Source organism: Onychostruthus taczanowskii, unplaced genomic scaffold, assembly GCF_017590055.1.
Source record: "Onychostruthus taczanowskii isolate IOZ18803 unplaced genomic scaffold, ASM1759005v1 scaffold6, whole genome shotgun sequence".
NCBI lineage: Eukaryota > Metazoa > Chordata > Aves > Passeriformes > Passeridae > Onychostruthus > Onychostruthus taczanowskii.
The window spans coordinates 8,022,352-8,036,730 of record NW_024503679.1 but is presented as its reverse complement, the minus strand read 5'-3'; the positions used below and the strand labels follow the sequence as shown (position 1 = coordinate 8,036,730).

The 14,379-nt window shown below is 41.1% G+C and overlaps 1 protein-coding gene across 2 annotated transcripts in view; it reads left to right on the top strand.

The window, feature by feature from the left end:
* FBN1 (fibrillin 1) overlaps positions 1-13,270 on the top strand; it is a 145,772-nt gene extending 132,502 nt beyond the window's left edge. For both annotated transcript variants that reach the window (XM_041418594.1, XM_041418593.1), the window contains 10 exons: positions 186-311; positions 861-1,067; positions 1,638-1,763; positions 1,972-2,094; positions 3,008-3,124; positions 3,885-4,013; positions 4,858-4,977; positions 8,211-8,442; positions 9,477-9,651; positions 10,396-13,270. In XM_041418594.1, coding sequence (XP_041274528.1) covers positions 186-311; positions 861-1,067; positions 1,638-1,763; positions 1,972-2,094; positions 3,008-3,124; positions 3,885-4,013; positions 4,858-4,977; positions 8,211-8,442; positions 9,477-9,651; positions 10,396-10,785 — 1,745 coding nt within the window. In that variant the 3' untranslated portion in view covers positions 10,786-13,270. The remainder of the gene's footprint in view (positions 1-185; positions 312-860; positions 1,068-1,637; positions 1,764-1,971; positions 2,095-3,007; positions 3,125-3,884; positions 4,014-4,857; positions 4,978-8,210; positions 8,443-9,476; positions 9,652-10,395) is intronic.
* Positions 13,271-14,379: the final 1,109 nt, after the last annotated feature.

The following is a 14,379-nucleotide window of genomic DNA, read 5'->3' as shown; positions in this document are numbered from 1 at the left end:
TGAAAAATTTTGAAAACCAGTAAGGAATTTACTGCAGATATAATATAAGAATTGTGAGCAAAAATTGAACAAAAGAAACTTTAACAGATAAGAAAAAATTGAAGTTTAAGGGTTCCATACCAACCTCTTACCGACATTAATCTAATAATGGACTTGATTTTTGTCATAAAATTTCAAAAATGCAGATGAGAATGAATGTCAGACCAAGCCTGGGCTCTGTGAGAACGGCCGTTGTGTGAACACAGTGGGGAGTTACAGGTGTGAGTGCAACGAGGGATTCACGGTCAGCGACACCCAGGACGAGTGCCTTGGTAAGTCCCAATTTACACCTGAATGAGCTGTCACTTGAATAGCTGCAATGAGAGCTGAAATTAAACTTAAATGTATGGTGAGAAAACACACTCTTGAATTTACATGCCTTTGGGAAGGGGCCCTCTATGTAGGTGTCCTCCTGCAAGTTCCTTCTTCCTATGCTCACCATATCCCTGCCTGAGTCAGTCCAGCTGGGGTGATGTGCTATGAAAGCTGACTGTTCCATGGTTTCAGTCAGCCAGGAACTGCTCTGACATTTCTTTGATCCTGATTTTCAGCCAGTCCTTTTTCTCTAGGTTCAAACAGAAACATATATTTTTATAAGCATATTGTATTTTCTTGTCTTCCATCTTTTGCTGAATGCCTTGTCTTTGTTTCCCTTAGATGTCATTCTCTTGTTCTTACTGCTGGTAGTCTTTCACTCTCAGTTCTACAGTCTCAGGGTGAAGTATGCCCTTTCTGTTATATTTCTGACTAAATTCCCAATATCTCATGACCCTCTGGAATTCACCAGTAGGATTCTCTGTGATGCACAATTTGTCTTCCAGACAACAGGGAAGGTTACTGCTTCACTGAAGTCTTACAAAGTATGTGCCAAATCGGATCGAGCAACAGGAACGCTGTCACCAAGTCTGAATGCTGCTGTGACGGTGGCCGAGGCTGGGGGCAGAACTGTGAGGTCTGTCCCTTCCCAGGCACCGTGGCCTTCAAGAAGCTTTGCCCTCATGGCCGAGGATACACATCCAGTGGAGCAGGTACTTTTCATTAAATGATCTTTTAGACAATGCCAAATTAAGTGATAAATTGCAAACTCTCTTTTTGCATATTTGAACACTGTAATGTCGTAAATGTTTTGGATATCAGCTGAAATTTTCTGAGATGTTTCGTGTTGACAGAGTATAGTCCTTTGGGAGGAGGGTGCACAGCCAAAGGCCCTGGATGATGAGGCATCATCCCACCTTGACAGATACTTGCTTTATGTCCTGGTTGACTGACCTGCACTCATATGGGAATTTGCATCTCACATTTGGGTGTGTTGCAGGCACACGTTGAGAGGCAAAGGGATGTTTGATTTGGGAAGGCTGATACATGATCAGCTTCAGTTGTTCCCTCCCACTTACAGCTTGTTCACTGCATAAGAAACATTAATGCTTGATTCCTTATCTTTCCACTTACTATTTCTCCTTAAATCTGTGCAATATTTCACTATTTTTTGTAGTTATTTATGTGTGGTGTAGGTTTCTCTGTGTCAAGTCACAAGAATCTCTTGAAGCTGTACAAAATCAGTTTTGTTCCATTGATAACTAACCCTTGTTTAATTGCAGATATTGATGAGTGCAAGGTTATTCATGATGTCTGCCGCAATGGGGAGTGCATCAATGAGAGGGGAACTTACCATTGTCTTTGCAATCTGGGCTATACTACAGATGTCACTGGCACTCTTTGCGTTGGTAGGTTTTACGTTGTGGTGTTTCTATATAAAGTTCATTATTAAGAGAGGGCTTGAACAAGGAAATAGGTTTTAAAAATGAGAAAGTAAAAAGTCACTTGTTATATGCTTTGGGAATTTGGTTTTCCTTCTGATCTATCCTGAACATTTTGTAAAACATCACAAATCTTGATTACCAGCACTGAGGTATCTGTTTTTGCTTCTTGTAGATTTGAATGAATGCAATGAGTCTCCAAAACCTTGCAATTTCATCTGCAAAAACACAGAGGGGAGCTACCAGTGTTCATGTCCAAAAGGATACATCCTGCAAGAAGATGGGAGAAGCTGCAAAGGTAAAAATCAAGAAAAAAATTTACTGCAGAAACTGTGTTTCGCAGACAAAAATAATTGCAAGGACATTTAAATGATGCGAATCTCTCTCCTTGATTCATGTGAGTATTTCCACTACAGACAGTGGAAGTGGCCTGCACAGGATGGAGCTGGTATTTCAGTTAATTCCTTGTTAATTTGGTTGAACAACAGATCGACAGGAATTTTTGCAGGTTGATGGCAGCTGATCTTAAAATATTTTGTAATTAATAATATATATGATTGTTCTTATTTTGGTAAGCTTGTTTAAGCCATATAATGGTTTAAGCTATATCATTCAATGATAAATTAATTTTATTGGATGCAAAGGTGACCGTGGTTTGCAGTGCATTCCTCAGCATCAACAGAATTTTTACCTACTGCTTTTGCAGCATGCTGGATAAGGCACAGCAGTGCAGGAGAGATTTTGGAATTCTTTAGAATTCCATACATTTATGTGTCTTGGTAACTAAGATTTGATTAAAACCACACAACTTAGAGCAGCAATTCCAAGTTTGGCATGGAAAACGACGGTGTACTTTGTTGTTAGCATTTCAATATTTCTTTTGGAGTAATGTGCTTCAGTGCAAGGCCATTTTCCAGTCTGCAGATCTCATGAAGATGGTGACTTCCCATTTATTGGCTGAGCAGACAGTTATTACATCACAGGAGCTTTCAGACAAATGAGAGTGGTGTCTGTAATTCACTGTTAGCATGGACACTGTGTAGCTCCACAGTCCCATCCATTAAATGTGGGGCTTCATGTAAGAGGAAATGGGAACTAGTGTGTAAAGTGAGATGTAAATTCAAAAGGCTTTATTTGCTGTTATTTATTTGTAATCACTTATTTCTGAGTCCAGGGAATATAATTGAAAGATATTTTCTTGGTTTTTTTAGATCTTGATGAATGTGCAACAAAGCAGCACAACTGCCAGTTCCTTTGTGTCAACACTATTGGAGGATTCACTTGCAAATGTCCTCCTGGATTCACTCAGCACCATACAGCCTGCATTGGTAGGTGACATGGGAAAGTAGATAGATTTGGGATTTATTATTGACCCTTACTCCAGAAGCAAAGTAGCAAGGAGGTAAAATCATCTTCCTGAGGAATCAAATGGAAACATAAGCCAGATTCTGATCCTAATCACGCCAGAGATGCAAAGAGGCCTCTTCCTCCTACCTTTCTTTGCTTTCATAATGTCTTTGAATTTTGCACTTGCAAGAACCAGCCAGTACAAACACCACTTTTTAATTCTTGCCTTACTCTTTCTTAGGCATTGAGCAAAATTAGTTCTGTTTTTCCTTTTGTACCTCATTGAGATCATGTCAAGGCTTCTTGATAGCTATGAAATATACATTTCTGCACTTGTCCTCTGATCACATACCCATCGGGTCATGGAAATGTTAAACTAAACTGGTTCCTCCTGCAAAACACACTTTCTGCTCTGCAAGCAGGATCCTGTCTCTGTGCCAGTTTGATGATCCTGTGGTATTGGTGTGAATTTGCAGGTGTTTGGAGACCAAAACATCAAAGTTCATATTTTGGTGAAGAAAATGAAGTTTCCCTTCCAATTACTTTTGTGTTTCCAAATTCAAAAGAAGGCAGTGTAAACTTTCCTGTAATGCAAAGTGAGAACCTGGGAGGGCAGTGGGACACCTGTGTTACTGATGTGCCTTTACCTCCTGCCACAACCCCTTCATCATTAGCATAATAGCAAAATATCAGCTTTGAAATGACAACTACAAACTAACACCGAGCTTTGCTTTCCCTCAGACAACAACGAGTGTGCTACTGAGATCAATCTTTGTGGGGCAAAGGGCATTTGCCAAAACACACCAGGAAGTTTTGTTTGTGAGTGTCAACGTGGCTTCTCACTTGATCAAACTGGGCAGAGCTGTGAAGGTGGGTACAACACAGTGCATTTGACTTGGCCTTCTCTTGCTTCCTTAATAATCTTTCAGCCATACTGTCACCCAAAGGAGTAAGCACCAAAATCTGCAAAAGCAAGCATGTGTAGGTTGAAGTGAGGGGGGAGTACAGAAATTCAGCAACAAGACAGTATTTCTCTTCATGGGCCAGAAAAAATTGATATATTGTGGGATTCTAAAGAGCTGGACAGATATTTTCTGAGGAGATGTAGCCTGGAATGTTTTAGTTTAAGTGTTGTAAGTTCAGTGAACCTCTTTTGAATCCTGCATGGATTTCTGAGGGATTCAAGGACTTGAAATCTTGCATCTCCAAGGTGACCTGCTAAAGAGAGAGTTCAAGGGCTGCAGACTTATTCCTCTGGGTCCTTAGAGTCTTCTCCTGGGACAGAGCTTGGATTGTTTTGAAAAGAAGTATCCTGGGAATTTTGGGTTGGATACCTGGGTAAAAGCAAGGGTCTGTCTGCTGTGGAGCTGGGACCCTTGGGAAGGCATTAGGGATCCCCTATACAAATGGCTTTCTCCTGTCTCCTTCACAGCAGAATGCAAAAACTGAGCATTTTTGCTGAATGTGAGAGATTTCCATGGTTTTCAGCCCTACATTACTTGCTGTGGAGCCACAAATCCCAGCCCAAAGGGGCCCATAGTGGCCAGTTTTTTGGAAGATCATGAAATATATTATATATATATATATATATATATATATACACACACATATAGATATGATAAAGGAATATATATGATTATTTGTAACATGTTTTCCAAATACAGCATAATTTGAGCTTCTCTCCCAAAACTCAGAGTGCGTTTCACCCTTTCAGATGTCGATGAATGTGATGGTAACCACCGGTGTCAGCATGGCTGCCAAAATATAATTGGAGGATACAGGTGCAGCTGCCCACAAGGATATCTCCAGCATTACCAGTGGAACCAATGTGTTGGCAAGTCACTTTTGTCAATTCATACATTAAAATGCATGTTACTTTAGTTAGCAGCAGGAAGTGAAGGGCAATGGTGCAGTTTGCCATACTTTCTTTTCTGATTATAATTTGCTAAGCTCAGCAGAGGTTCATTTCAAGTGTGGTCTCCTGTGAAGGCAGAGTGGATATGAAGGACACAGTAACCCATGTCCTGGTTCAAGAAGTGCTTAAGCACAAAGCTCTCCTTGAGAGTGCTAGAGGTTGTATTGACTTTGAGGAAACTTGTGTTGCTCATGTATTTTGTGGTCTGAACAAAGGAAATCTTTCTCAGCTCTGCAATGGTCTCTGCTTGGGCAAAGGTCCTGTCCAAGAGTGGATGGTGGATTGAGCCTGGCACTCTCAGAACTACAACTTTGGATTGTTAAATCGTAAAATTCAACTTCTGGCTCCAAGAATTTCAAATTCCATTAAAATCCTACTTGATCTGTGCTTTTGTCATTCTTACAACAACTACAGGAAGGCTGCTGTGTTTAAGTCCCTCCTCTGTACAGAATTAACTATTTGTTATATTTGAGCAAACCTGCAGCTGTCTGTCTAAAGGTGTTTCCTTGAAGCTTTGGGATACAGTTTAGAGTGAGTGCTTACAGGACAATTCTGGATATAATTAACAAATGCTAGTGCTTGTAAGTTTATGTTCATAAGTAAATACACTGGTAAATTAAATGTCTCTTTCTTCCCTATCTAAACTTTGTAGCTGTACCAAATATCTGAGCCCTCATAGATGGGGCTGCCTGTGCAGCAATCATGGGAAAAGCCTCTGTTTCAGCAGTGTAGCATGCAGCATATTCAAACAAGAGAAACAGGAATCATTTTTCCTCCAGTGACAGTTATGTGCAGTTTCCATCACATTTAATAGGCTGCATGCAAGCTAGCCTTGTGTGGATGCCCAGAGTTGTGTTTGATGACCTCTTTGAGAACAAAGAGCTTTATAACTTTTTGTTTGGCTTTCTTTGCTCTCAAAAAGGTAGAAATGCCTTGCCTTGTTATCACTGTGCTGCTCCAGGGAAGTTTCTGCTTTTAATTGTGCTTACCAAACCTCCTGACATTATATGCAGGCCTTGCTGTGACATTTGCTTTGCCCTAGCACTCTATGCCTGTAACATACAAGGAACAAGGAGGGAACACAAACATATGGGGGTTTTGAACATTAATTCAATTAGCAGAGTTTAGGGTTAAATTAGAATTTAATCTGCAGGAGGATAAAAATGCCCCAAGAAACCAGCACTGTCATGTCTGGCTGCTGGAGGACACTGCGGAATCTGAAAAAGTGCAGTGCTGAGTTTTGTGAAACATCTTGGCTGTTTCCAGGTCTTTCTGGGTGAAAACATTTAACTAAGTGTATTTCCAAACCAGGTGTACACTGATATTCCAGCTTTTGAGGCCATTGACTACTGTTTAGATTTATACAGGGAATACCAGTTTCAAAATGCACAAGCAGTGAGTATTTGCCTCTCTGAAAGGAAGGTGCCAGCCTTGGCACCAAAAATAGTGGTCCACCAGAAAATTCAACAGGGAAAATTCTTGAGGGCCACACCTGGGGCAAGACTTAGCCAGTACTTCCACCTTCTTTGACATGGGGCAGTCCAGGCAGAAATTCAAAGCTGCAGGAAAGGAGGTTTGGGTCCCTGTGTCCTCGTGGCATTTCTCCTTCCTGCTGAAGCTGAGCATGACAGAGCTGTGTGTTACAGAGCACAGGAGAGCAAGGCTGGTGCCTGACAGCACAGCTTGTGCAGTCCATGGGTCCCAAAACTTTCTTTTCTTTTTCTTCAATTTTTTTTTTTTGACACTCAACCAAAACATGAGAATTAATCTCATAGTGTCCCCTTTATTGCCACTGTGGAGCATGGTGAAGTGAGCGTATCTGCTCTTGGTGCAGTAACTTCTGTGGCCCAAACAAGCATTTACGATGTTGGTATGGTTCCTCTGAGGTGTGAGAAACACTGAAACATCTCTCTGAGTTAATGACAAACCTTACAGGTTTTAGGAACACAGGATTCAGCCCCAGGTTTTAGTACCTTGTGGTCTCCACGTTGTACTGTCTATAGCTGTATATTCCTAAGATACTTATCTGGATCTCCTGGGTGTGCCACAGGGGAAGAATCCATGTACTAGGTTTTTCCGTGACAATTCCTTCATATTCCTTGGCAATCCCAACTCTGCAAACAGTTTGTGTCTTTTTTAGCCTATTTAATGAATCGTTCAGGGATTTTTTTATGTTGCTGCAACACATTTAGATAATCACTGAAGAATGCTTTGGTTCCTCCCATGTCTTGTGCTGTCTGTGACTGCATCTCCTGCCCAGGCACTTCCACAGTACACCACATCGTGAATCAGGCTGCAAGAAGCAAAGACATTGCTTTTAAACAAAGAACAAAGAGCCACATTGTTTGGAAAAAGACAATAATGCTCTGACTTACTACTTATTCTCCTGTAACCTGGAAGTTGAGGTCAGAGATACTGCTCTGTACTTCCCAAAAGGAGTTTCTTATGTGTGCACACACATACAAACTTACATTTATCACAGAAAATGGGGAACAATAATGTTCAGAACTTTTTGAAGCAATTTGCCACATCAGACATCAAAAATCAGACCAGCTTCATTTCAGAAAATAGCCATTTTCAGTAAATAAGCCTGAACTGACCTGAAACTCCTACAGTGCCACCCTTAGGAAGTTTGGGAAAGAACTGGTTCAGAATATAGCAGTCTTTTGTATCTATAGCTGCTTTTATTTTTACTTTACCACTTCCCATATTTTACCTATGTCTAATATTTAAATGTAAGTGTTTAGGGAGGTATTTTCAATGCCTGGAAAAAGTGTCAGAGCTTGATTCCTTACTCTTTTCCTTTAATGTTGAATAGCACTATGAACAAGGGATTACTTGACCAAGCTGTACAATGTTTTATTCTTCTCAGTTATTTCTGGAAAAAAAACCCCTATCTTCTGTGTTTCGCTGCTCTCCAGAGCATGACCTGACATGGCATGAAATATCTTCTGTAGAGCAGCCCCAGTGTTGCTGTTGTGGGGTTGTAGTCATCTCCCAGGGAGCACTGCCCCAGCCAAGAGGAAGGACAAGCCCAGCTGTCTGTGTCCATCTGAGGTGGCAGCACATTCAGCCGAGCACAACCTGTACAAGGGGTAGGCTGGACAGTTCCTGGGTAAAAGTTAACGTGGTATATTCTGCTTCTTTTCCAGATGAAAACGAATGTCTCAGTGCACACATTTGTGGAGGAGCATCCTGCCACAATACTTTGGGAAGCTATAAATGTATGTGCCCTACTGGATTTCAGTATGAGCAGTTTAGTGGAGGTTGCCAAGATATCAATGAATGCGGTTCTGCACAAGCCCCATGCAGTTATGGTTGTTCAAACACTGAAGGTGGCTACGTCTGTGGATGCCCACCTGGTTACTTCAGAATAGGACAAGGGTAAGGGACTCTCATTTTAAACTAACAGATACCAAGGGGACATAGTCCACTCCTTTCTTAGCAAGGTGGAGCAGCAGAACAAGGGGGATTGTCAGCAATTAATGAGGGATAGGATTGGGAAGGTGCTCAAGAGCTAGATGCACCTACTGATTTTGGAGATTGGAGCGGGCAGGGGAGGGTGGGGAAGGATAACAATGGAAAGGGAGGGGTTTAATGCTTGAAACTGAAATTTGGTCTGGGCTACCAGGTTGAATCCTCTATTTTAAGCTACTGCTTTCACCTCTCCTGCACACCTCAGCAGTCTGCCAAGTCCTCTGAGCTTGGCACTTGGGAGCTTGTACTCCTTGTTGTGATTCATTTGTCTCCTTAAAGAAGAACAAAACAAACATTAATAATAACACCCCCTACCAGCTGCAAAAAGAAATTACATTATACAAGAGGTTTCACCTACTGGTTGGAATAACAGCTCGGCATGCTCTTAGGTTCTTGTACGTTCCATATTCTTCTGTATTTCAAATTAATTTTTTTAATAAATGTCTGCTTTATCAATAAAACAAATTTTCCCTTGCCCCAGTGGGCGTGTTAGGGCTGTACATCATATAGGACCAAGCAACCCAAATGGAAAGCAGAAAGATTGTGGTTTAAAGTTTGTAAGTGACTAAAAGCTTTGGGATGCATTATGAAAGACCTCACTCTCCAGACTTTTCATTTGTTGAAAATTGGTCTCTTTAAATGTGTTCCAGGCTGGATAACAGAAATTGCTAACAACAACTCAGAGCTTAAGCCTGTGTTTTTAAGACTGTTAAATACTGGCAGGTCTCTCTTGGGCAAAAACCCATGAAGGCAGATTCTTGAAATAAAGAGTAGCCTCATTGTGATTCAGTGAGAATTTTGTCTGTTGACTTTAGCAGACATTTTTCCTAGGAAATGAATGCAACATGATTGCTTAATTATTTGTACTTACAGTCCCCCAAATGCAGCTTTTGATAAGATATGTCTCGCTGGAGTTAATTTTGAATTTCTTCCTTCCTCAGACACTGTGTTTCTGGAGTGGGGCTAGGCAGAGGTCAAGGACAAGAGCTTTCACTCAGTGGAGAAGTAGATGACAACTCCCTCTCTCCAGAAGCTTGTTATGAATGTAAAATCAATGGCTATCCCAAGAGAGGAAGGAAGCGCAGGAGCACTAATGAAACTGCAAGTGAAGCAGAGGTAATTGACCTTTTCTGGGGGGAAGGAGTTTGTGGCTGTCTTGTGAAAGCTGGACTCAGAAGGATGTGTGCCAAGAGAGAATCCCTCAGGAAAAATCTACACCCTAAAGTAGACTAAAGCTGGTTTTGGATGTCAGGTAGTGGGTTTTTTTTCTCAGAAGTGATGTAGAGCTTCCCTTGCTTTCCAAATGAAAATCTTACAGCTTGTGCTGCTGTCTGAAATGTTACCACCCAGTCAGAGGTGAAGGGTGAGGCTGCTTTTCCAGCACTCTGCTGCACCTGCAGGCTGCCCTGGCTCCACGCTTAACCTAAATGATTTTTGCAAAGCAGAAAATCCCCATTGAAATGCTGTGGCTCCCTCACAGACCCTGCTCTCCCTCACAGCTGTTCTCTCAGCCTGTGGCTCCCCTGGCAGAGAGGAGGAGAGTGCCTTGTTTGCTGTCTTTGCAGGAGGCTGGTCACAGGCTCCCAGCATGCAGGGGCCTCACCTGTCAGGCAGCAAGGCGTGTGCACAGAAACTTCCAGTGTGTCTCGGGCTCCTCTAACCCACACAGCAGTGGTGACGAGCTCTGTACTTCATCCTGAGGGGTCCTAGGCACATAAGAGTGGATTTCACAGAGGATGTTACAGAACCTCCTTTTAAAAATTGTCTAGTTAGTAATGAATGACCTGGGCAAGAAATACACACAGGCACGTGTGAAATGCTCTCTGACAAAGGCAACTGACATCCTTTGTTCTTGTGCAGGATCAGCAAGAGCAGGAGCCACCAATCAGTCTCGCCAGCTGGGATATTGAGAAAGCAGCGGTGTTCTCCATCAACATCTCAGATCTCAGTAACAAAGATCGCATCCTGGAACTGCTCCCTGCCCTCACAACACTGACAAACCATAACCGATATTTAATTGACTCCGGAAATGAAGATGGTTTCTTTAGAATCAATAAGAAGGACGGGATAAGTTACCTTCATTTCACAAAGAAGAAGCCAGTGCCTGGAAATTACTCATTACAAATCAGTAGTATTCCACTCTATAAAAAGAAGGAACTTAACCAGCTTGAAGCGAAACATGACAAAGACTACCTCAGTGGTGAGCTGGGAGATAACCTGAAAATGAAAATTCAGATATTGCTTCATTAATTCATCAACCAAAGACCAAATAATTAAACCAAAGATAGATAGGTAGGACTGAATATTCCTCCCAATCAGATTCTCCATATCATAGGTACAATCTTACGTGAGTACATTTGTATGAACAAGCACTATCATATTATTGCATAAACAAGGTACAGGATGAATACATGAGCTCAAAACTACCACTTTCTCAGGCTTTTATGTGTAGCTGAGCTACCTTGATATGTTGAATCTTGAAAACTGGGACTTTTATCATTGGAAGTTGGCCACTGATGCTGAGACACGTCATCATTTCAGCAGAGGTACAAGAATGTGCTTTCAACTGATGGACAGCTCTATTTTTGTAATTCTTAAACTTCGCTTCTCCAACTACAACTTACTAGGTCAGCCATTTATGATATCCATTTGGTGCTAGTAAATTCTCAACCTAGATTTATAAATGCACTGTAATATTTACACAACTTAGAAGCCAAAATTGCCATTATTCAGTCTAAATACTTCAATCAACCAAAGTTAGCTCAGTAGTTTATCTCAGTTATGCCTATAATACATTACATGTAAATTAAGTGTGTGTATACTGTAATCATGCTATTTTTATCAATGAAGCATTTGTAAACTAGATTAATAATACCCTTAATGTGAGGGTTTGTAATGGTGCTTATAAGACCAACTACTTGTTAACTGTATACACAAACCTGATGATAAAGATTCTGTGACTTGCCAAAATGCACTGAGGTCAGTAGGGACCATTAAACATTCTCAAAAGTCAGATGACAATCAGTGCCATCCTACACCATGACATATTGTAACATGTCAAGAGTACCCATAGTCATTCATATCAACAAGGGTTCAATGTCATAAATGTCACAATAAAACAGTTTTTTTTTTTAGTTTATTCTGTGGCCTTGTGTTTTTGCTAAAAGTGTGATAAACTGCATTCTTATACTTCAGGCGTTGTCAGTAGGGTTGTCTTTGTATCTGTCTGTGTGTCCAAGTGATTCCTCCTTGAGGGAGCTGCTGTTCATTCTTCATGCAAAGAAAGAACAGAAGAAGTACAGAAACCTTCACAAATCTAAACAGCAGTGGACATCTCTCAAGTTACTGTGTGGTTCCAGAACGGAAGCGAGAACATTTCCAATGACTTGACCTGAGTAGTCTGGTCAAAAAGTAATCTGATAGCCAAAGCATGCAGAAGTGGATGTTAAATCATTATAAAGAAAACACAGTTAAGTGTGAAAAAAAACACTATTGTTTGCTAAATCTGCCTTAAGATATTCCTTCCTTTTACCCCCACCTCAACACTTACTGTCATATAACCCAAGATTGATAAGAGAGGAATAATCCAATGCCAGAAACCATCACAAGCTTTAGATGGGTTTTAATATCAAGTGAATTATTCAGTGATGTGGGTGTACTTGTATGTGCAAATGCCATGGCGTGTCTTTTAGCAGCAGTGGCAGAACATTGTACTGAGGTGTGATGCTGTAAAATCTGGAAGAAAGAAGCACTGAAACTGCTGCTGGGACAGCACTGTAGCTGATAGAGGGAACAAATATTGAGCTATAATAGCTTTGGAAGGGAAAGGTACTCCTGTAATTCACCCCAAATTGTATTATTGCTCTCTGTGATTTCTTCTGCATAACAAATATAACTATATAAAAAGTAAGCTTGTGCACAGGATTACTTTGATATTTTTAATAGACCATGTCTGGATTTTATTTATTAGTGTGCCAAAATGTTGAACAATGTATTTTTTCCATATGTTGCATAACTATGGCGAGACACAATCAGAACTTTACAGTTGTAAATGGCACTCCTATATCAGCAGGTTGGGAATGATTTTTAATGCCAGTGTGTGTGATTGTATAGTTTATAGGTAAGTGTACCATTTAAGTATTTTTTCTCAGCCTCTGAACACTGAGAGGAGCTGAGAAGGATGATTTCAGAAAGACCTGTCAGGAGTCTGTGCAGTAGAGTTGGTTTACATTTAAACTCTGTGTAACTCCTTATGATGCCAAAGGTTCTTTGACTGTGTTCCAGCAGCCCCAGTGTTGCCCACGCCATTCTGCAAATTGCCTTTTCTGTGCTTCAGAAACAAGGAATCTTGACAGTTGCTCTTTTAGTCATTTTAAAATGGATAACCCAGACGTGCTGTAACAATCTGCACATAAAAATCCACTTTTTTGGTACATTTTTAATCTGTCTCTTTACAGATTAAAAAGCAATGTCCTTTAACTCATACATAATTTTTGTTGCTTGATTTTAGTTGCTGTATGTGTGTGATCATTTCCATTAGTTTGAATATTTGCAGCTTGCTTGGCATCTCGGTGAAGCACAAATGTTGCACAATAACATTGCATGCAACCTGCCATTAAAAAGTGGTTTCTAACTTGCAGTGTGATTTTGAAATAATCTGCTGTATTTCATTTGAGAGTGGGACCCCAGAATGACTCTAAGCACTAGACAGACTGAAGTAGAGGTCTTTCTAAATGTGTATCCTTTTGCAATTAAAGGATATTTTTCATATTCAAGGAAATAATAAAATGCTTAATTACTTGAAATAAGTGTGCCTTCCCTCCACTGCGATTGTGCTTATGACTCTGCATAGATGATTGCATGGATAATAAATCTGATTTTTGGTTAACAGATTTTAACAAAGATGGCTTGTTACTGTACACAGCAAATCATTCTCTTATTGTGTGTTGTAACAGTATCTTGTAAACTTGACAGCCCACGTGTATTTTGGCAGAACACCACTGTTTCCACAATCTCTCTTTAAAGCTGACTTTCAAAGAACCCCAAGTATTTGCTTTCTTATGGCAGGTCTTGAAGGGGCATACTCAGGTTTTCTCTAAGATAAATATTCTGTGCTGCGATTCAAGTTCAGCTTTGTGCTTTGGAAGAGCTAATCAGGTCAAGACTGCTCAGCACAGACAGGCCTGAGCTGTTTGGAGAGCAAGATGCCACAGTTCATGTCCCGCAGCTGCCTGTGCCTTCCTGGGCCCGAATTGGGCACTGGCAGTCTCTGCAGTAGCACCACAACAGGTAAGTGCATCACAGGGCACCAAACCTGCTGCTCCAGGCCAGGCTGGATGTGGTGGCGCTGGCATTGCAAAAGCTTTCTCACTACTTTTAAAAATTGATGTTGGCTGTGAAGGAATGGCCACTTGAACCATTAAAGCCTCACATTAAAGCCTCGCATTCCCAAACTGAAGTTTATCCTTCATCTTTAAGCTTAATCTCCAATGCAGCCACAGTGTCCAAGTGTCACCTTCCTCTTGTGGACATGATGGTCTCTGCCCAAATTAGCGAGGTTAACAGCTTACATTGTGCGGCTACTTTCTGACTAGGCACCAGATGAAGAGGAGAGAGCTTCTCTTACTTCACTGTGATGAGAAAATCTTGTCTTTTCAGTTGCAGAAGGGAAGCCAGAGTTCAGCATTGGATGAGGCTGGAGCTGCAGGAGCTGTGCACCCCTCTCATTTCCCCCCAGCTGCCCTGTGCCAGGTAGGACAGGAGCTAATGGGATACACTAGCTTCAAAAAACTGGGACATCTGAACCCAGGATCTTGTCTACTTCAGTCTCTCCCCAGAGCAAAT